The following is a 23921-nucleotide window of genomic DNA, read 5'->3' on the forward strand; positions in this document are numbered from 1 at the left end:
GACAATTCCTGCTGTAAAAACTGACAAGTCAAATAAATGTTCGCCTGAGAAAATAAGAAATCCTATTGTAGTTCAGAAAATAATGCAACCAATTTTAATTTAATCTAGATACAGGTACTTTATTTACAAATATTTAGATTAATAGCATTTTGTTACATCAAATGAAGAGTACAGCAGTCTGAATAAATCCTTCTATCACAAAAACAATAAGACCCACTGTAACTAACTTTGGGAAACAGGGTATTGCACCTAAACAAGCCACAGTCTTTAGTTTGTGATTGCTACCTTATATCCCAATGGGTGGTTTGTTTATTTTGTTTTGTAAATATATACACAAACCAGCAGGTCATGGTCCCTGGGCAAGTTCCTTGTGATGCAACAGTGTAAGCAAAATGGATCACCGTTAAGTCTTTAACAGAATATACCAATGTACTTCAGGAATCTTGGTTTTTAAAAAAGCTTAAAGACAAAAATAAAGGTAAGCCCACAAATTAACCAAATCGTATTTTCTGCACATTCCAGTTTTGGCTTTTTATTTAACATTGACTGTATAATACTCTGGTACTACCATGTGTTTTCAACCCAGAAAGATGTACTTTTATTTTAGTGTCTGTAAAGAGGGATTTAAAATGTGTATTTCAAACACAGTTGAGCTGGGTGCATTTTGTATAATGTGCTGAGGTTTACCTATTTCAAATGACATCTCAATTCCCAGCCCCTGAACCCTAAGCTCAGTTAAAATCAGTACACAGCAGTAAAGAACTTGGTAAAACAAATCTGTCATCTGAAGAAATCAAACTGTTTCTCTTACAATACAGTATTCTTTCAATAGCCAAACCACCTAATGCAAAGTAGTAACTTACTTTGTATCGGCACAAACAGTACCTTTAAAAACTTCCCCTTTCACAAAACAATTTATGCCAACATGACATAAAACAGCCCCTTCATGCTATGAACACAAGAGAAAAATTATTTCACTGAAGTGTAAAAAACGCACAATTTAAAATCCCTTAACAGCAGACCTGTGGTTCTAGCTGTTGGATTCAGAATCTGACCATTCCAAAAAGATAAAGGTATAAAAGCTTAAAATGTGCAATAATAAACCCAGCCTTTTGTCTTTTTCTATACAGTAAGGCAAGAAATGCAGCCTGTAATGCAAAACGTTTCCTAAAAGAGAAAAGCAGGTTAGCACATTGTCGATTGCACAAGAAGAGTTAAAGTCAGCAGGTAAGCCATGGTGCAAAGATGGAACAGAATCTGCTAGTGTTAATGCTCTGATGCTAGGAGCTCTTTCCAGCATGTCCCCAAACACTGCCAGCACCAAGGAGTGGAGCCAGTACGGTGAACTGCAGTTGTTTAATTTCCTTTTGGAAAATGGAAGGGGAGTAACACGGTCACGTATAGGTCATACTGTACAAACTGGTACTTTATACTGTTCTAATGCCAGTAATCAATTTATTTTCTTCATTAAAATAATATACACAGAATGTATGGTTAGTTCAGTTCCTTCAAATTTTATACATATTTACTTTCTGTTAAAGAGAAAAGGATAAAATAGTATAAAAAAAAGATAAAGCTATTAATTAAGCACAAGAGAAAAAAAATAAATGGATATTTTCCCTATACAAGGCTAAGACAGAAGCAAACCTCCTCATGAAAAATGCCATCCACACAATAGGGAATCTGTCCAACAAAAACAAAACAAAAAAGCAGTTACAGAACCCCTTCTCTACCGTAAGAAGTCATTTCACAGCAATAAACTTATTACAACAGACATACTTGAACAGTTAAAGATGGGGAGAAAAGCTTAAGGTATCATCAAATTAAACCGTACAGTGAGACAAAGCCTTGTCAAAGGGGGTGGGGAGTAAGAGGGGAGGTAAAAATCATGAAGTCCAGCATCAGTGCTCAGTTTAAATCATGTACTGGTGACATACCCATCACGAGGACAATCAAGGGGGGAAAAAAGTCTAGATTTACCATGCAGGAGAGATTTATAACTCTACTTGCCTTTGATAACCTGATTACATCTAGTTGTTTAGCAGTTTAGTATTGTGTTAAACTGTTTTTTACAACAGAGTTGTTTTTTCTTGTTTTTTCTTTTTTTTTAATTAAACCCAGTAAGATGTACAGAAGACAATGAGGCAGTAAAAAGTACTGCTTCCAACAGACATAGGTGAAAGGTCAAATGAGGGGCCATGGCAAAGAGGTCACTAGCAGCCACAGCCTTCTCTCTGGGGTTGGGGTTCACTGGTTAGCCGGCCTCCCTGTGGAGCTGAGGGTTTATGTTGTACACCAGACTCGGCAGCATTCAGATCCAGGCTTCCATCCTGAATATTCTGATAGATTTTCTTGGCAGCCTCAAGGAACGCATCTTCTACGTTCTCTCCCCTAAGAGGCAATTAACAAGTTTATTCGAGAACCATAGTTTTCTACAAAAGACAAGACATTATACACTGACCTTTTGCTAACCTTTAGTCAACTGCCATGATGTCTTCAACTTAGCCACTGTCATCTAATAAGAGATTACCAGAGACTGAGCTAAGAGAACAACATGGGAAAATATTTTCTGTGGAAAGCATATACACATGATACTAAGAGCTGTTTCTACAAAGCCTATTTGGATAACTACCATATTTTTATGTAAATAACGCACACCTTCTACGTTTGTTTGCCAACCACGCCCTCTTCCCCACAAGGTGTTTTAAGTTTGCTAAGCAAATTTTTTTACAGTAACACTTGGCATAAAAATATGGTATATGTGTTCAAATCATTAAAATGCTATATACTAATATAAAATATGACAGTCAACCAGGCCATTTCTGTGATAACAGAGTGAATATTCCAAAAAATATCCCCAAACATACAGGATTCCAGGAATTTGCATGGACTATGCTGTTTTTTATCATGTAATGGTGACATATCTGTGCTTAGCCATGTTCACACTTCGGTTCCTTTAGGACTAACAGCACAGATAGGGCTAAACAATAAGGGGCTAGCCTCTCCTTACCACTGCAAGGCATTTTTGGCCTAGTTAATGAGAAACTATGATAGGAGTCCTAGGGTTCAATATGGACATGGAAGAACAATTAGAAAATGTTACTTATGCTTCTGATTATTCTTACATTTTGAATATTTCCTTAAGTTGTGCTTTTTACCATGATGGGAAGTATCATATGAACAAGCTGACCAAGCTTGGGTCTGAGATGCCAAACTCTAACCTCAGTTGTGAAAGTCAAACACTTTTGAAATGCAAACACAGTTTTATTTTTTTAACCTGGGTTACCAATGGGTATAAAATCAAGGTACAATCTTTTAGGTAGTGTAACAAAAATTAATATTATTTTGAAATTTGAGACAGGAAGTAAAGGGATGCTTGCTTTCCTCTTCTCCCTGCCATGACCACTACACATAGAAACTTATCCTACGGAGTGATATACACCTTTCTCATATTCAAGGTTCTACTACTTTATTTGAGAAACTTCAGTGTAACCAAAACATGATCTACACTTTAGCCATACTTACGTTTTTGCACTTGCTTCAAGGAACAATAAGCCTAAAAATAAAATTCACACAATGATTAGGATATTTCAAGTTAATTCATAAGGGCATTTTCTTCCGTAACATCTGAATAAAAGTTTCCCATTAGCTTTTAATACTCCTACCATAATATTTGGAAACCCTGGTAGTGTAGTGGTTAAGCGCTACAATTGCTAACCAAAAGGTCAGCAGTTCAAATCCACCAGGTACTCGTTGGAAACTTTGGGGCAGTTCTACTCTGTCCTATAGGGTCACTATGAGTCGGAATCGACGGCAGTGGGTTTTCTGGGTACCATAATGTTTAATGAGCATGAGTTTGAGACGGGGGCAATCTTTATATTTCTCATTAAATACCTGTGCAACCCCCAACATGAATCAGAAACACATTTTGTCATTTCCTCATTCTTGAGATTTTTGTGCAGTATGCGAAAAAGAAATGTCAAATAATCTGCAATATCAAAATCCCACCTTTCCTCAGAAATTCCAACTGTGACCCCCTCCCCTCAAAAGCCATTAAAAGAAACGCACCATTTTCTTCAGCAAACTGTTTGGCTTCTTCATATGTAACATCTCTCTGTGCCTCCAAATCTGCTTTATTTCCTATGAGAATTATTACCTAATTTGTAACCAAAAAGAAAGATGTCTTCAAACAAAAGCAATCATTTAAACCAACCATGCATATTCTGAAATCCAAAAATCTTGATTAAAAAAAAAATCTAGGCCTAAAAAGGAAACCAAGTGGTAACACAATGAATAAGGTTGAAATATAACAGCCTGACGAATGTAAACGATGTCACTAAAAAGTAAACAAGAAGAACCTGTTGGTAACTGCTATGGAATATATAATTTTCAAACAACAGCAAGAACAACCAAAAATATACACCTGCAGGTCTGTATGTATGTAGGTAAGCATATATGTGTATAGGTATGTATAGATATATGTGTATAGGTGTGGAGCCCCAGTGGCACAGTGGTTAAGAGCTCAGGCTGCTAACCAAAAGGTCTGCAGTTTGAATCCACTAGCTGCTCCTTGAAACCTTATGGGGCAGTTCTGCTCTGTCCTATAGGGGTGCTATGAGTTGGAATCGATTCAACGGCAAGAGGTTTGGTTGGGTTTTTTCTTTTTTTTCTGGTGTATGCATGTTTATGTATATGCATCTATGTGACTATATGCACGTATATATAATAAAGCACATGGGGGCACAGTTGTGAATATTTCTTAGACATAACCAAACATCTCGCAGGATTGAATACCTGGGTTTGAAAGATTAGGACCATAGTCTTGTGGGATATCTCACTCAACTGGCATAATGTGCTTCACAAAGTTATGTTCTATATCCTAGTTTGGTGAGTTGTGTCTGGAGTCTTAAAAACTTGCGAACGAGTCGCCATCTAAGATACAACTATTGGTCTCTTAATGCCTGAAGCAAGACAGTGAAGGAAGCCAAAGACTCAAGGAAGCTATCAGTCCACAGGACTAATGGCCCAAATGAACCACAGCCTCCTGTACCCTGAGACCAGAAGACCAGAAGAGTTAGATGGTTCCCATCTACCACTACTGACCACTCTGACCAGGGACACAATAGAAGGTCCTGGTTAGAATGGGAGAAAAATATAGAAGGAAACTCAAATACATAAAAAAGACCAGATTTACTGGACTGACAGACTGGAGGGACGCGAAGATTATCGCCCAAAGACACCCTTTTATCCTGGAATGGAAGCCACCCCTGGAGGTCACCTTTCAGCCAAAATAATAGATTGGCCTATAAAATAAGTAACACGTGTGAGGAATGTGTTCCTTAGAACAGTCAACTGTACAAGACCAAGCGGGCACTATTTGCCCAACAGCAAAGAAGAGAAGGCAAGAGAGGCAGGGAAACTGGAAGGATGGATACGGGGAAGGCAGTATGGAAATGGGGACAGTGCTGACACATTGCAGTTATAGATAACCAATGTCAGAGAACAATCTATGAATGACTTGTTGAATGGGAAACTAATTTACTGTGTAAACTTATACCTAAAACAATATTCAAAATTTAAAAAAATGAGTATGACCCCTAAGTACTGTGCTCCTTTAAAAAAATTAATTTCTGTTCCTTTGTGTTACAGCACTTAGTGGTATTTTGTTACATCAGCCCTAGGAAAAACTAAAACAGAAACTAATTTTTTTAAGCATGCAGATCCCCTTTATTTTAATTGAAATTTTCTACTAAGATTATTATAAATTCACATGCAATTGTAAAAAATAATACAGAGATCCCTTGTGCCCAGTTCCCCCAATGGTAACGTTTGTGAAACTAATGCAGATCCCTTGAAAAATGGTAATTTCACGTTTCATAGCCTCTACTGGATCACCACCCCATTTATAACTTTTTCTTTTTAACCATAAACGTGAACAAAATCCAAGTATAATAAAATACAAAACCTAGGGTGATTAAAAATTAAAAAAAAAAAAAATGTTTGCTTCAACTAATTTAAGAATAAAACAAGATTCTCTCATTCTTAGTACCCAAACCCAAAAAAAATCCCACCAGTAAAATGGCTTCCCTTTTTAGGTTACTTAAAATTTTAAATCTTATATAAAATAGGTATCATTTAACTTACAGTATTTGGATTAGTAAGATTTCTTGCATCTGTCAACCAGCTGCTTAAGTGGTTATATGTACTTCTTCTGCAAAAATTAAAGTTTAAAGTTGTGACCATTACATACAATTGCCATTAAAAAAAAGAAACTTCAATAAATATTTTAAATATACACTTTAATCAACAGATCCTAAGAAAGTATTTCTGCTTTGACTAGACTGTTACTCGAAAGAACAACTGTTGTTAAATATAACCACGTAATTATCAATCAAAAATTTAGCCAGACACATTATTTTAAAATAAATAATTCAATATCCAACAACTTTGCTAATTATTTACATGTCAAGAGTAAATTACTTACATTGAAAGCACATTCATAAACAGACCAGTAAGCAAGGAACAAACATAGAAAACAATTCTGAACTCAGAATTTTCTGTCTTAAAGTTAAAACTAAAATTATTGAAATAAATCATCCAGATTTTCGATGACAAAATAAAGTACCAAAATGCCTAACCAAGGACACTCGGAAAAAACATTTTTTCATCAGTCTTTAAATTTTAGTAATTGTCAGTGAGAAACCAAGATTGTCACACTATTGCACCTTTCTTTAATAATTTAATAGTTCATCTTTCTTTAATAATAATTTAAAGAGAAAGGTAACTGCATCATAAAAGCCAGCTTTAAAAAGGCATGTAATATATCTGACTGTAAATTCAACTCCCTACATATCAGAGAGCTAGCTTATCTTAACTTTGTATTCTTATTTGCCAGGCAGCTAAATCGTTTTGGGATACAGATTGACCTCTTCCTCAACTTTCTCCAAGCAAGAGTTAAAACTTATGGCTCATTTGCACTAGTCAAGTAGGCCCTAAGATAGCAAACAAATCAAAATAATTTATAGTATTATACACAGTACAGTCTACTACTATCAAGACAATACAAATTTTGAAGGTTCAAATGTTTTTGATTTATAGACTCACAGAACCATTAACCCATCTTACGCATTTAACAGGTAAGGAAACAGAAGCCCACAAAGATTTGATTTCACAGAGCCAGGCCTAGAACCCTTTTCCACCCACCGCATGTCCTCTACGTGTTTCTGGTTTAGCCTTTGAGTACATTCAATGTTCACCAGCTGCTGGTGGTTACATGAAGCTCAGTATTACATATATTTAATCCTTTTCCAGTGGGAACTAAAAAGAATGCCTTACTCAGTCTCTCTTTTTATTATACTGTATCACATTATACGTAAGTCACCACCTAAATTTCAAAAAACCCTAATGTCATATAAACCAAAATAACATCTTTTTTTCTTACGTTTTAGAATTTTCTAAGTAAACAATGGTCAAATACAATTTCTAAAAAGTACAAGCCTTATCACTGATCAATATCTGTAGTGCTGGCATACCTCGTTTTTACACAACAGATGTCTTACTTCATGCACAAAACTTTAACACAAGTTCAAAAACATTTATACTGATTTTGATAACTATTAAAATTTCCAAGCTAGCAGGAAGAGTGCATTACAAACTGCCACCACTTTAACCTGGTAAACAGAAATATGCATTCTATGGAAGTGTCATTAATATGTATTCATTCGCCTTATTATTTACATGTACTTGTCCTGTGATTCTGATAACTGTCACACTAACTTAAAATTCATTGTTATTATAATTTTAAATCTATAAATACAGTATCATCCAAATATTGACAAGTAGTGGTACTAGTGCTAAAATAAAAGTGTTAAAATATCCCTGACTTTGGTGTGGAGTTTGGATATGATACATCAAATGATTGATATGGTCAAATGACTGCTATGCTATCAATTTAGGAAAGTACCTTGTAAGAATTAGAGTCCCAAGAATAAAAAGTATTATTAGAGACTTTTAAGTTTATAAAATGTCAAAGATTAATAGGAAGAAAAGTAGAAAAAATAAGTGTCATGCAACGTCACTATAATGACACTGAATCAAGCACCTAAGACCTAAAATACTTATGTTAATAATAGCTTTACTGAGATACAATATAGTACTACAAAACTCACCTTAAAGCATACAATTTAGTGGGTTTTAGTATATTCACACAGTTGTATAGTGATCTCCCCTATCTAATTACAGAACATTTTCATCACCCTCAAAAGAAACCTCCTATGCCAATGACTAGTCACTCCCCATCCAAACTACCAATATACTGTCTGTCTCCACAGATTTGCCTATTCTAGATAGCTCACATAAATGGAATTATATACTACGTGGCCTTTTGTGCCTGGCTTCTCTGACTCAGCATACTGTGTTCAAGGTTCATCCACATTTGTAGTATATATCAGAACTTCATTCCTTATTTTAGCTGAATAATATTCCATTGTATGGATATACCACATTTTATTCATCCATTCATCAGTTGTGGACATCTGTTTCCAGCTAAAGCACTTCTGATGACCTGAATAAATAAGTTTTGCCAAAGGTATTTACTGTGCTTAAAAGCTATGTTTAAAAGTATGTTTCTAAGCTCAATAAAGTAAGCTTAGAAAAGACATTAAAACTAAGTTAAACAGTAAAGAACTTCTTCACTGCAGAAGTTCTGAGAGTCCTAATATGCTAACATGCATCATGACTCTTCAAGAAGGAAACAGTCTAAAACATTTCTCAAAAAGTCTAATTATCACTTGGTCCCACTCTCCCACCCTGCCCCTCCCCCCGCCAAGTGAGACAAGAGTCACACTGCTTTAGGGTGCAGTTCTGCATCAGCACAAAATGTGGTCCAGTTCATTTTCTAGCTCACAGTATACAAACGGCACAAGGTCTAATGAAGTGGTGCAGTTTCCCATGTTCTCCAAAGTCAAACCTTTACAGCCCATGCTTGTTACTTTCTATCAACTGTTTTGAGTTTCCAGAAATAGTCAAATAAATTTAATCTTCCTAGTGAGCTAGTAATATCAGGTGGACACTTGAGCCTGTGTTGGCATCTCCTGTCTGGAGGGGGGATGGGAGGATAGAGAGAGTGGGAAGCTGGCAAAATTGTCACGAAAGGAGTGACTGGAAGGGCTGACTCATTAGGGGGAGAGCAAGTGGGAGTACAGAATAAGATGTATGTAAACTTATATGTGACAGACTGACTTGAATTGTAAACGTTCACTTGAAGTTCAATAAAAGTTAAAAAAAAATTTAATCTTCCTGCATGCAGTACTGTAAGCCACTTTAATTCATTTTAGGACAAAAGGGAATATAAAGAAATACTCAAAACACCGTCAGATCCAAGTATAAGAACTATTGATAATCTACCATGCTGGATTAGCAGAAATACTTAATTCTTTGGCCTTATTTTGAGAAGGTGTCAATTTTAACATTAGAAACTGAACAGAGTAATTCCTCAAGACTTGTGTGCTTTCTACTGGTGTGAAAGGAATAAAGTTTGGTATAAAATATTATTTCACCTGAACTAATTCCACTTACGCTACTTTTCAACTGTATTCTTCCCATTCACTCCGCCCACCGTCTTCTAGTTTTTTTCAGTCATACCCACTTTCAGAAAAGGACGTCAACATGTTTTGTCATCAAGTTTTACACAGCAATTTAGGGAAGAAACTATAAATCCCAAATAATTTCATTTACAGTCATACAATTACAAGTCAAAGAATGTCTAAACCAATAAAAGAGAAACATCAATGCCTAAAGTACAAAATCTGAAAACTTATTAAGTACTTATATAAAGTACGAAAATTGAAAACTTATTGTCTCTTACCTAGTGATATCATACACCATAAGTGCTCCCGCAGCACCTCTGTAGTAGCTTCGTGTAACAGCCCTAAACCGCTCCTGTCCTGCTGTATCCCAAATCTGCAGTTTGATTTTTTGGCCACTAACTTCAATTATTCTTGTACCAAATTCAACACCGATTGTGTGAGGACAATCAGCCATAACTGTTAGGGAGGAAAAAATATATTATAATATCCCCAATTTCCAGAAAACTTCAAATTGAGATTGGTTGGGTGAAAAAAAAATCAAATGAATTTGAAGTCATTGAGTAATCAAATGATGTATTAATTCTTGTAGATTATAAATATACTTGATAATACACTGAAAATCAAATTAGCAAAGATCCAGAAGTAAGAAACCAGAGGAATGTGACTGGACTAGAACAGGGGTCAGCAAACTTCTGTAAAGGAAGTTTGTAAAGCCAGATTTGAGGCTTTGTAGACGATACCGTCTCCGTCACTAGTATTCAACTACTGTGGGTGAAGCACAAGAGTAACCACAGACAATACATAAAATGGATGTGGCTTTGTTTCAGTAAAACTAAATTTACAACAACAGGCAGTGGCTGGATTTGGTCCACAGGCCATAGTTTACTGACTCGTGGACTAGAAAAAGCTGCTAAGTAAAAATAAAGATTTTAATAAATACTTTACACATTTTACTATATAGCCTTTGGACAATTATTACATATAACCAATCAATCAAAGGCATTAGAAATCCTTGTAAGAGCTGTAATCAAATTTTCATCCTGGAAAATTACCATCAGTGCCTCAAAAGATACCGTGATGTTTAATACATACTTATAATTATACATTGATGAATTACATGTCTAGGACACTGGGAAGGAACCCTAGTAGCACAATGGTTAAAGCGCTTGGCTGCTAACCAAAAAGGCAGCAGTTTGAACCCATCAGCCACACAACAGGAGAAAATACCTGGCAATCTGCTCCCATAAAGATTACAGCCTAGGATTGCGAGTGGCCATCTAAGATGCATCAACTGGTCCCAGCCCACTTGGAGCAAAGGAGAAGGAAGAACACCAATGACACAAGAAAAACTAGCCCATGAAACTAAGGTCCACATAAACCAGACTCCACCAGCCTGAGACCAGAGCTGGATGGTGCCCAGCCACCACCAACAACCGCCCTGACAGGAGAACACAACAGGGAGTCCCGGACAGAGCAGGAGAAAAGTGCAGAGCAGATTCAAATTCATGTAAAAAGACCAGACTTCATGGTCTGACAGAGACCAGAGGAACCCCCAAAACTATGGCCCTTGGATGCTCTGTTAACCCAGAACTGAAACCATTCTCGAATCCCAGTCTTCGGACAAAGATTATAGACAGGACTATAACACAAAAAATAATACACACAAAGACTGTGCTTTTTTAGTTCAATCAAATGGGTGGCTCCTGACTGGAGGCAGGAAGGGACAGGAACTGGTTGAATGGACACAGGGAACCCAGAGTGTAAAGAGAGAAATGTGCTATCACATTGTGGGGACTGCAACTAATGTCACAAAACAACATGTGTATAAATTTCTGCATGCGAAATAAAGAAAAAAGAGAGGGGAAAAAAAAGTTACAGCCTAGGAAACGCTATGGGGCACCTCTACACTGCCCCACAGGGTTGCTAGGAGTCGGAATTGACTCAACAACACGAAGCTGCAGCAACAACAGGACAAATATATTAGTCTTTTCCTTATAATTACATCACTGACAACCTAAACCCATTATTTTATGGTATAAGTACACACAAGGCCACTGGACACATCATAAAATGTTATATCAAATCTCTATGGTAAAAAGCACAAAAATGCCATAGAAACAATTTCAAAAGAATATAGAAAATTTTCTATTATATTTAGCATAAAAACCAGTTACTGGGGGTAGGGGGAGGCAGGGAAGCTAGATTAATGGAAATCGAACAACCAGGATAGAAATAATTAGAATGCTGACACACTGTGAAAAATGTAACCAATGTCACTGAACAGTATGTATCAAAAACCCATTGCCACTGAATTGATTCCAACTCCTAAGTGAACCTACAAGACGGAGTGTAACCGGCCCATAGGGTTTCCATGGCGTGGCCGGTGGATTCAAACCACTGACCTTTTCGTTAGCAGCCAAGCTCCTAACCACTGAGCCACCAGGGCTCCAAACAATATATATATATATATAAATTGTTAAATGGGAATTAATTTACTGTGAACCTTTCACCAAAAACACAACAAAATACTAAAAAGAAAAACAAATCTGAATGAATCCATCTTGGATTTTTCACCCCCAACTGAGACTCCAGATGTCTGTAACCACATGAGTAATTGCAGGTGAGATGAGAAAAAAGACCAGCAGATACCTACCCAGTTTGTCAATTTGCACACACACACACACACACAAAACCAAGTTGCTCTCAAGTCTGACTCATGGCAACTCCATGTGTTTCAGAGAATTGAGCTCCATAGGGTTTTCAATGCTGTGATCTTTCAGATCACCAGGCCTTTCTTCCAAGGCACCTCTGGGTGGATCAAAATAACCAACCTTTCAGTTAAGTAACTCAGTCCTTGATTGGTTTCACCACCCAAGAACCCCATATTTAGCATACCGGCCCCTTCTACTACCCCTCAAGACAAAGCTGAATTGTGCTTTGAATCTTAATCACACTGATCATGAATGAACATAGAAAGAATTTCACTTTAAATATTCCAAATCTACTTCTCTGTAATTAACAAATGACATACACAGCAATTTTCCTCTAATAAGACAATTCCTATAATGGAAGTTTAGAGAACAATAAAGTGAGATTATTTAAATATGACATTATACTATGCATTTTTAAAAATTTAAGTTTTTACCATCAAGAAATCTAAACAAATCAAATTCTACATTGCATTTAAAAACTCAACACTCTAAATATCCCAGCATATTTAATTTTATTTGCTAGTTGCTGTCGACTCGATTCTGACTCACATGTGCGGAGTAGAACTGCTCTATAGGGTTTCCAAAGCTGTGACCTTTCAGAAGCAGGTCGCCAGGACTGGCTTCCGATGTGTCTCTGGATGGCTTTGAACACCCAACCTTTCAGCTAATAAGTCAATCACTTAACCATTTGCGCCACCCAGGGACTCCTTAAATGCACAGAGTACAATGAAAATGACATTTTTTTAAAAGAAACTATAAAGAAATCTACTAATATTTTACCTCACATATTGAACTTACATTTTTTTTCTGTAAATTGATGAAGCAAGCAAGATTTTCCTACTCCCATGTCCCCTGTTCAAAAAAAAAAAGTTTCAGATGGCAATTACATTTCTCAATCTATACTCTCATAATCATAGTCAATGACTGTTACACCCCTTACACCAAATCACATCACAAATTTCTAGGACACCTAGAAAAGCTGTATTTCCATATTTCATAATGAAGTTCAAAAGAGCCTAGAAGTCAGTTTTCACTGTGAATTATAAACTGACTAGTCTCACCTTTAGAAATGACAGAATTTGACTGTAAATTATTGTTTTTCTAATTAATTACTACTTTAATAAATAGCCACCGGCTAGGAAGTGATTTTTAGCAGAGACATGGTTATAATGGTAGTTTTTACTCTGAATTATTTCAACTGTGGAACACCAAGTTTTGCTTTTTTTCTCCCATAACCTGCAGAAGCAAAAGACTTCTTGGAGTTACAAATAGGGCATCATAACAAGCAGAAATAACAAATTGAGTACGGAAACTTGATTCACTCACTAGGTCCCGTCTTATCTCATATTTCTTGTATAAATCTACAGAAAGTAGTTTGTGTTACATAATAGAAGAGATGTCATCTCTTACTGTACTACAACAGTTTTAACTCTTGGTGAAGAAAATATTACACAGTTACATAGCTCAACATTAAAGTAACATATTCTAATGTGAAAATTTAATTGAAAAAGTACTTTACACTGTCTTCTTACAACTATTCTTAATAAGCAGCATAAAGAGTTTTAATTTGAGCAAAACCTGGAAACTTAAGGGAAAAAAACACCATTATTATATTTCATGTATATTACACAATTCATTCTCAATTTTCTCTACCAATTTTTGGAATCCAGAGGGATCTGAAGGCTTTCCTGGTATTTTGGGAGATGTTTCAGCACTCCTAGGAAATTAATCTCAGTCCCAGTATTAACAAACTTTCAGAGAGCCCTCAAGAACAACCAGTATCACTTCATAAGTTGCCCAGCATTATATTACAGAAGTATCTAGAGCCACTATTAATGCAAAAATAATCTTATCAAGGGTGCTTTAATTGTGCAGCAAGAAAATCATCTGTTCCTTCTGAACTGATATATTAGTATGCAAATATTTTGTGTATTAACCTTCTTTGGGGAACAAGAGTACAAGTTAACTAAACTTACCAATAATAATATACTTAAAGATGTAAGAGTAGTTGTACGGTGCAGTTGCCATGGTGGCACTAAAAACAAAGAAAACTGTGTTACTTCAGAAGGAAAGTATCCACAAGTTATCCAAGCTGATCACTGTCATCCTTTAGAGATATGTAAAACACGCTGAATACAAACAAAATGTCAATTATGGTAACTCAGAATAAAACTGCATTTCCCAAACTAATCAAACTTATAAATTCTCTTAGATGAATACTGCCTTAATATTCTTTATAGAAATATGAGAAACACCAAAATAACTCCAATATTTCACTTTAGGAAATATCCAGTAAGATCTTATTCTGAAACTTTCAAACAAGGAAGGACATTTTTATAAATTTAAGTTAAACATCATTATAAATAGCCCTCCTCCCTTTTTAATTCCTCCAGCTTTGTTAAGTGAGCTACTGAATTACTGATGGTCTACTTTTTCAGAACTGTTTTTCCAACAGAATGGTATAAAAAGTGACCACTAACTTATAAACACAAAATAACTTTTTTACTCTATTTTAAGTCAATGGTTAGCACAGCACCCAAAGAAAGAGTAGTCAATTATTCCCAAACCAAATTACGGTTAGAATTAGACTGAACACACGAAACTGTTGTTCTTGTAGGTTTAAAAAAAGGGGGGTTGATTATTGGCAATTTCATATGGCTAAACCTAACACATGACTTACAGATGAACAATATATTGAGTGCCTGCTTTCACTATTCTAGGAGTTGAGACAAATAATGGCATAAATAGTACTATGGTTATAAAATTTGAATATTTTATGTATTAGAAGATATGTCAAAATATCACAGTCCATCCTTTACCCTCAGATAGATATTATCTACAGAATCCTTAAGCCCTGGTGGCACAATGGTTAAGAGCTGGGTTGTAAGCTGAAAGATCAGCCGCTCCCTGGAAACCCTATGGGGCAGTTCTACCCTGTCCTATAGGGTCACTGAGTCGGAACTGACTCGACGGCAATGGGTTTTTAATAACTTAAAAAAAAATTATTCAAATGAATGCCTTAAATGTACTAGACACTGTGCTACATGCTACAGAAGCAAGGGGTGAATTCTAATACTGGTTGTTGTTGTTGTTAACTGCTGTTAGTTGGTTCCAACTCACAGCAACCCCGTGTACTACAGAACGAAACGCTGCCTGGTCCTGCGCCATCCTCACAATTGTTGACATGCTTGAGCTCATTGTTGCAGCCACTGTATCAATCCATCTCATTGAGGGTCTTCCTCTTTTTTGCTGACCCTCCACTTTACCAAGCATAATGTCCTTCTCCAGGGAATGATCCCTTCTGATAACATGTCCAAAGTATGTGAGACATAGTCTCGCCATCCTTGCTTCTAAGGTAGTTAACTTCCAATAAAGTTTATTCTCAAACCAGTTTTCAGCTTAAGGAAAGATAAAAATTCTTCATTTATAAAAAGATTTAATCCTATTTCAAAATTCTGATCTACAGCACTTTTATATCAATCTGTTCTGTTTTACTATTATAGTCAACTGTCACATTATACAATCTAGACATTTGATGTGACTGGAGAAGCTCATTTATTCAAGTTTAGCACATTATTATATACCATATTTCAAATAAAATTTTTATGTAATAAATTGAAAATATATACATTTAAAGTACATGAATTATTGTCAGCAGGGAAGAGGAAAGTGTTAATTACAATAAATTATCAATCACTTTATACAATATAATCTTTGCACTTAGCTGTAAGTATTATGTTCAGCAAAAGTGAGCCATTTCCGCTTGTAACCCGTTCCAGCTTGATGTAAATTTATAATCATTCGTCTACATCACAGAAAACTCCCTTAACCAGTTCTTTCAGGAAAAGGAGTTTTTCTAGTTAGATTAACTTTGACTCTGAATATTAAAGTAACTTGATTCCCTTTTCCAGATGCTGGAGAGGTAAAATTTTTAAGAATGAACTTGGTCCTGAGGCCATCTCTGACTTAGATCCCAAGTGCTAGGAAAAAAATAATTGTCTTACATTTAAAATGATATTAAAAAGTTATTAACTTCTTAACCTGCATTCCTCCCAGAAGTTCTTCTAATTAATTTTTAGTTCCTCTCTTAATTACTATAAATAAAATAAATGTTTTATAAATAAAATTTTAATTCCTTCTTTCCCTGTTCAAACTTGGGAAAAAGTCATCATTTCCTGCTCCCTTTAAATCATTGGTTCTCTCACACTTTTCTCCTCCTCCTGACTTACCTATTTCCTTTCCCTTTTCTAACTAAAAGTTGTGGTTGTACCTTGCTTCCTCCCATTTTAAGTAAAACTATGGCCTCTACTTCCAATTTCTACTCCAAATGCTTGAAAGGCTAATCATGAAATTATAACCCAGTCTTGATTGTGCAATTCATGTTCTTGTTAACTATCACACAAAGCATTCATTCATTAAATATCTACTGAGATGACTACTTTTGAAAATGCTAAAAAAAAATTACCAAATATTAATTAATATAAACTATTCCAAATAAAAGAGAATGGCCACTATTTCAGATTGAATACCAGTGCTTTGTCTACACCTCACCACAGAATTTTCATTTCAAGTTTTTTAAAAATCACAAATGAAAAAATAAACTCTAAAAGCAGAGTAAAAAGGAAACTACTCAGAACTTACTAATTTCAGTAGGCAAGGAGGGCAGAAAGCATCAATCGCTGTAGCCAACAATACACATAAGAGGTCTTCCTTTTTCCTATTCTAAGGTAAGATACTAAAAAAAAAAAAAAAACAGTTGCCAGCAAGTCAGTTCTGACACATGGCAACCCCATGTGTTGCGGAGTAGAACTGTGTTCCATAGGGCTTTCAAGGCTATAACCTTTATCTCCAGGCCTTTCTTCCTAGGTGTCTCAGGTGGGTTTGAACCACCAATCTTTTGGTTGTTAGTCAAGTGATTAGCTGTTTGCGCCGCCTAGGATTCCTAAGTAAGAGGCACCAAGCTATTGCCACCAAGCTGATTCCGACTCATAATGACCCTATAGGACTAGGTTTAAAGATACTCCAGTTTACTGACATTTTCAGTCAAAATTATGCTATGTATTTGCAGTAGATCTGTATTTAAGTGGCCCCATTTAAATATTAACTATGGTTAATATTGCTTTAACAAAGGATTTCTCAACCTAACCTCTTGAACGTGAAACATAACACTGTTAAAGTCTGGAATATATTTTTATCTAGCTCTGGAAGAGAGAAAAAGATTTCCCCCCCATCACTTAAGGGTATTTTTGCTTTGAGAACTCAAACAGCACAGCAGTAGGAAGGGTGTCCAAAAAGAGGCACAAAATATTGGTCTAATTCAAACACTCTGAAAACATGAGCCATTCAACATTATAATTTCCACTAATTAAAAATCCTTGGTATTATTCTATAACTTGTGTACAACTACTAGTGAGAGTAAAATGTACTTTATTCCATACTTTACAAAAAGTATTTGAATAAAGTTCACATGCAGATGTTTTCTTTTAATGCCTCTGATTTCCATGGGGGGGGGGAGTGTACTACATTCAGATAATAGACATCACTAAATACACGATGAACAACTTGTAAACTAGTAATAAACACAATATAGTTACCATTTATTACTGGACACTTAATACATTCCAGACAATGTGCTGAATACAATACATTTGATCTCATTTAATCCTTACTCCCATTGCTGTCGAGTGGATTCTGACTCATAGCGACCCTACAGGACAGAGCAGAACTGCTCCACAGGGTTTCCGAGGCTGTAATCTCTACAGAAAAGAAGCCCTGGTTGCACAATGGTTAAGCACTTGACTGCTAACTGAAAGGTCGGCGGTTTGAACCCCCCAGCCACTCCATGGGAGAAAGATGTGGCAGTCTGCTTCCGTAGAGATTACGACCTTGCAAGCCCCATGGGGCAATTCTACTCTGTCCTATCAGGTTGCTATGAATTGGAATTGCCTAAAACCAAAAAAACCAAACCCAGTGCCGTCGAGTCAATTCCAACTCATAGCGACTCTATACGACAGAGTAGAACTAACTGCCCCATAGAGTTTCCAAGGAGCGCCTGGTGGATTCGAACTGCCGACCCTTTGGTTAGCAGCCATAGCACTTAACCACTACGCCACCAGGGTTTCCTGGAATTGACTAGACGGCAACAATTTTTTTTAATCTTTACAGGAGCAGACTGCAACATCCTGAGCAGCTGGTAGGTTCGAGCCACCAACCTTTTGTTTAGTAGCCGAGGACATAACCACTACGCCACCAGGGCTCCTTTTAGTCTTCTGCTACCCTTATAAGACAGCTACTATTCTCCTCATTTTACAAATGAGGAAAAAGACTCAAGAGATAAGTAAACATGCTGAGGTCATATAGCTAAGTGGCAAAGTCTGTGCTGAACCTAGGACTGTTCTGACGGCAGAGAACCACTACACCATCCTGCCTCCTTCATGTGGTTTCAAGTTGTACCATGAAGCCCTGTAGTGGTGCTTTCGGAGTTCATTCACTTGGTTCTAATTTAATATTCTGAATAAGCATTATTAAATAATTACACTCAGAAGATGCATTGTGATCAGAATGTATAGAGATAAATAATCTAGTAATAGTAATTTATAGTATGTCTACTTACAAAAAAGCTCAAGATAAATATTTTTGAGAGAAAATCATATGATACTACACTACTTTTCCCCATACTGTCATCCATAATTCTTACTTAACTCTCACAATTCTACAGAGTCATTATCATGAGGTTCATGTAAAAACTGAAGAAACTAAGGTTTGAAGAAATGACTAATTTGGTCAGTGATACAAAGTTAGTAAATGACAGAGCTGGAGCTTAAACCCAGGTCTGATTCCAAACACCAGGAATATTCCTACCTCAACTAGCTTATTAAAAGACATACGAAAATAGACTAATGACTATAAGAGCAAAAAATCAAAATCAAAGAGGAAGGATAATTGTACTGAAAATTTAACAATGTCATATCAGCACATATAAAATTTACCTCTAACCTTCCTAGCTGTCAAGAGAAATGTTTACTGAATGCATATTAAACACTAATAATTACTGTGCTGTGTATTCAAGTGGCCCCTTTTAAACATTAACTATGCTTAATACTGCTTTACAAAGGATTTCTCAACCTCATCTCTTAATGAAACACTACTTAAGGTGAGGAATATATTTTAAAATGGGCTATGCCATTGTATAAAACTCTGCAACATGCTTTTCTGCACTTAACAAAGCTAGGGACATATTTCCAGGTTAATACATACAGATCTAAACGGTTACTAAATGCATATTAAACAATAATCATTGTGCAAAAAACAGAATAGCACTATCTCCACACACTGGATCTGACACTGCCTTAATAAGATTACATAAACGCATAAATGACTAGTTTTGAAAAGTGCAGGTACATATATGATGATACATTTTCACACACACTACTTGTGGGAGTCTGAACTGCTGAAACATTTTGGAAAATGTATTTAAAGTTTAAAAAAAGAATAATCCAAAGACATACGAAAATAGACTAACGAAATAACAGCAAAAAATCAAAATCAAAGAGGCCCTGAAATCCACTTGGAAGTATTCTACAGAAGCAAAAAGGTGCAGTACATAAGGCTACAGGTACAAGTGCATTTAACGCAATACTTTTACAGCAAAAAAACTATAAACAATCTAAACTCCCATGAACAGGGAAATGACTGAATAAAGTATATCTGTACCATGAAATAATATGCACCTAGTTTTTAAAAATTCAGTCTAGATGCTTTAACCAGGAAGTATGATTTTAAGGGAAAAAAAGCATGGTGCAGAGTTTTATGCAACAGCATATGCCATTTTTAAACATACACATACACACACACACTCAACCCTATATGCATATTGTATGGAAGGAAACACAACAAATTAAGATGAATACATAGGACGAGAGTAGAAAAAAGGGAAGGGGGAAATTATTGACTTTCTTTATACATCTCTGCACTAATTTTAATAAAACTGCCCCACAGGGTTATTCCAAGACTGTATGTCTTTATGGAAGCAGCCGCCACGTCTTTCTCCTGTGGAGCTGCTGGTGGGTTCGAACCACTGACCTTCTGGTTAGCAGCCAAGTGTTTAGCCAACTGTGCCACCAAGGTGCCTCCAATTATAATACACACGTACTATATTCATTCGATAATACTTTTTAAAATTAAAAAAAAAAAAAAGAAACTCCCACTCATAATATTGCCAACATTATTTCCGCATTTACCAATAATACGGAGAACATAATATGAAGCCAATCAGATGACTGACTTAAAAAAAAGAAACAGTATATTTTCAATTTTTTTTATAGTTCAGCTCTTCACTGTGTTTACTTATGCACTATGCCTAATCCTTTCACAACTGTTATATAGCTATTTTATTCTACTCCTCAGAACACATGATGTTACTGTACTGAACATATGATATTTACATAGCCAACTCGAGACATAACAGAGAAAAAAGCAACCCACCGAATAGTTGCGGTGACTTAAATTCTTATCCTCATTGTTTAAATTAGTAAGTTTTTTTTTACATGAAAGACATTTTGTTAAAAACACCAAATCCAAGATGGATTGCTTTTGTGAGTCTAACATAAAAATACTGTTGAGCATCTAATAAACACAAAACATAGTGCTAAGCCTTAATAATACAGTAACGTGCAAATAAAGCAACACTGTCCCTGTCTTCATGGAGCTCAAGGATAGAATGCATTTTGATTTGCTTGTAGGCCCACTAAAGTGGAATGCTACTCGATTTATCAGTTAGGTGGACACAAAGCTGCAGTTAATCTAATTTTCTAATCTAATCAAAATGAGTACTCAATTTCCTTTCCTCAACAGCAGTACAACCTTCTGAAAATAATCCACCTACACCTGAGATCCACTTAAAAAAATATTTTTGATATTTAATATCATACCTTTATATAAGTTAATATTGTAAAATAAGGAAAAAATAACTGGATTCCTCCATGTATCAAGAGACAAAGTTTTCCAGCTGATTATGATGGCATGCTGAGTAGGGAATAAAGTACTCCAATACTTAACCTCCACTCAAAGAAGGAAAGCACTTAAAAAAAAAAAGATCTGCACTGACTACCAGAGTTAAAAGGATTACACAGTACCAGTAAAAAAAAATTACTAATGAAATGATATGTCTGAGATTTGCTTCAAAATAACTTCAGCGAGAGTGAGGAGCAGGTGTATTCAGACGAAACAAGATTGAGCACAGTTGACACTGGCTAATGGGTATATATACAAAAGCTCATCATTATACTTTGTACATGTTTAAAATTTTCTAGAATAAAAAGTTTTTAAAAAGTGAAGAATCTCTGATACCTCTATTTGTAAATCACTGTCTGCAACCAAGTTTGGCATTTTTAATCATATAAAAATGTTTCAAGCATTCTTAAAAAATGAAACATCTCTCATTAGCCTTAGTTTTAACATATCTTATTTGCCTTAACAAAAAGTTCCTTCTAATAGTACAATATCTTACTAAGATTGTGCTAAGATATTTGAAAACTGATAAAACTCAGTTGTATGAATGCTCCAAATTCTGCAGCATAGTATACAACAAATACGAAGTTTAACAGGAAATACAAAGAGCAAAAACTTTTAAAAATGTAGCACTGCATCGCCTCAAGTGATGACCAAGTAAAATGGCCTAAAAAGAACTTTGAAGAAAATTTTTGGAAAAGCTGGGGGGCTAGAGGGGTGGGAAACTGGATATATTTTGCTAGGTCAAGATTGTCCTCAATACCCACATCTTAATAAAAGGCAGTGGTGCTGTAGCAATGAAATGAGCAATAAACTTTGCAAGGAGTTCAAATCTACACTCTGACACTTGTTGTGGGACCACCAGGAAAGCACTTGCCCTCTCATAACCCCAATTTTATATAAAATGTAAATCTTGCCATCTCTTCCCTGGGGTTGTAAGAGTGAGGACTGGCAGCGCAGTGGCTGACATCATGGACTCTGAGCATCCAATCTGAATATAGGAAAAAAGAGATCAAGTTGTAGCTGCATTTCAAATGTTTTTCACCATAGCCTAGCTTTTAAGTGTAATACACAAAACACCAACCAAAGAGTGGCGAAAAGGCCATTTGTTTGTAGGGGCCATCATTAGCCAGCCACGTCGCAATTTCAAGCCTCAGTTTCCCCACTTGTAAAGTGGGTAAAACTCAACTTACCACCACGGGTGATGTGAGGCTCAAACAAACATGTGAAGATACCTAGAACCGTGCCTGGCACACAGCAGGCTGCAAACCCTCCAAATGTGCTTGTTCCTTCCTCTTTTCTTAAATTCTAGAAATGCCGAACTTTATTTCTTGATGCCATCCTGGGCTCATGGTTTTACAGGATGTCACAGGCCTTTTAGGGATTCGTCCAATAATGATCTCGAAGTTACTTAACCTCTGAGACTCAGTGTGAGCAAGCACAGCCCCACAGACCCCTTCCCCAGCCCGAAGCCCGAGCCGGTCTAGCCACATCAACAAGGACACCGGAGGCAGTCCAAGATGCCGGCGAGCTTGAGAAGAGCTGCCTTTTGTACTCAGGGCCAGCTGAGGCCTTACAGGACGGGGAATGCCACGTCTGGGGCTCGTGGGCTGGAAGGCGGCGCAGCACGCGCGGATAAACTCCGGCGGGTGGTCTGCAGCCGCAGAGACCGGAGCAAGGAGAGAGGCCTGCAGGACTTGCGATTTTGCCCAGTCCGGCCCAGGAGGCGGGGAAGGCGAGGTCGGAACACACCCTTCCCGCGCGCCTCGAAGGTCTCCGCTGGGGTGGGGAGGCCAAGGCGGCTCTAGCAGGGGCAGCGCTGGGGGCACCTTCCGGCCCCACAGGGGAGTCCCGTCAGGCCGCGGCGCCCACCGCCGACCCCAGGCTCGCCGCGGCCTGACAGGGCCTGCCCGCACGGCGCCGCCCGCCTGCAGCCCCCGCTCGCCGTCGTCCCCGCCCCCGCCCCTCAGAAGGGCCGGGCGCGGAGGCCCCAACTAGACCAGCACTGCGGAAGGCCTGGGTTACCTGGGGGGTTGCTGGTGGCTGGGCAGCTTTCCGGGCGGGAGGGGGCCGTCAGGACGAGGAAGACGAGAGCAGACGCAGGGAGAGGAGGCGGGGCGGTCGGCCGAGGCCCCGCGGGTAGGCGGGCTGGCCGAAGAGGTGTAGACCCGCTGGCGGCAGTAGCGGTGGCAGCGGCGACTGCTGCGGCGGCTCCCTCAGGATCTTCCTCGGGCTAGCCCAAGATGGCGGCGCTCCCTGCACAGGGTTTCCTGTCACCCTCGCAATGGGCCGGACCACAAAAGAAGGGGGAGAAGCATGCGCGCGCAGCTGGCGGAGCCCGGAAGAAGGTAGCCGAGGCTCGGCCTCCTAGCCACGCCCCTTCCTGAGTCCACCCCTTTGGACTCGTCGCGTCACCGCCCAGGCCCACCCCCCTGGCACTCCGGCCTGAAGGGGCGGGGAAAAGCGCTTATGCGCAAGCGCAGTCGCGTGGCCTCGTCTCCTAGAGAAGTTACCTGGCGCGGTTTCGCGTGGAACCTGCTGAGATTAGTTTCGGTCCTGGAGAGCTAGGGTTGTCTCTCTGGGGACTTTTTACGATTTTCAGTGCCAGCAACTA

General features: G+C 37.6%; 1 protein-coding gene across 2 annotated transcripts; it reads right to left on the bottom strand.

The window, feature by feature from the left end:
• Window positions 1–88: 88 nt before the first annotated feature.
• Window positions 89–23613, bottom strand: RAB14 (RAB14, member RAS oncogene family). Of its 2 annotated transcripts, XM_049896916.1 has the most exons (9): window positions 23333–23613; window positions 16940–17033; window positions 14275–14333; window positions 13097–13150; window positions 9866–10043; window positions 6145–6211; window positions 4069–4156; window positions 3526–3556; window positions 89–2391 (listed from the first exon to the last, which is right to left on the bottom strand). In XM_049896916.1, exons 3-9 carry the CDS (start codon window positions 14324–14326, stop codon window positions 2214–2216), a joined length of 648 nt encoding a protein of 215 aa, XP_049752873.1. In that variant the 5' UTR covers window positions 14327–14333; window positions 16940–17033; window positions 23333–23613; the 3' UTR covers window positions 89–2213. The 2 variants fall into 2 exon arrangements, with proteins under 2 accessions (XP_049752873.1, XP_049752872.1); XM_049896915.1 differs by lacking the exon at window positions 16940–17033.
• Window positions 23614–23921: the final 308 nt, after the last annotated feature.

Source organism: Elephas maximus, chromosome 9 (assembly GCF_024166365.1).
Source record: "Elephas maximus indicus isolate mEleMax1 chromosome 9, mEleMax1 primary haplotype, whole genome shotgun sequence".
In the NCBI taxonomy this organism is placed as follows: Eukaryota; Metazoa; Chordata; class Mammalia; order Proboscidea; family Elephantidae; genus Elephas; species Elephas maximus.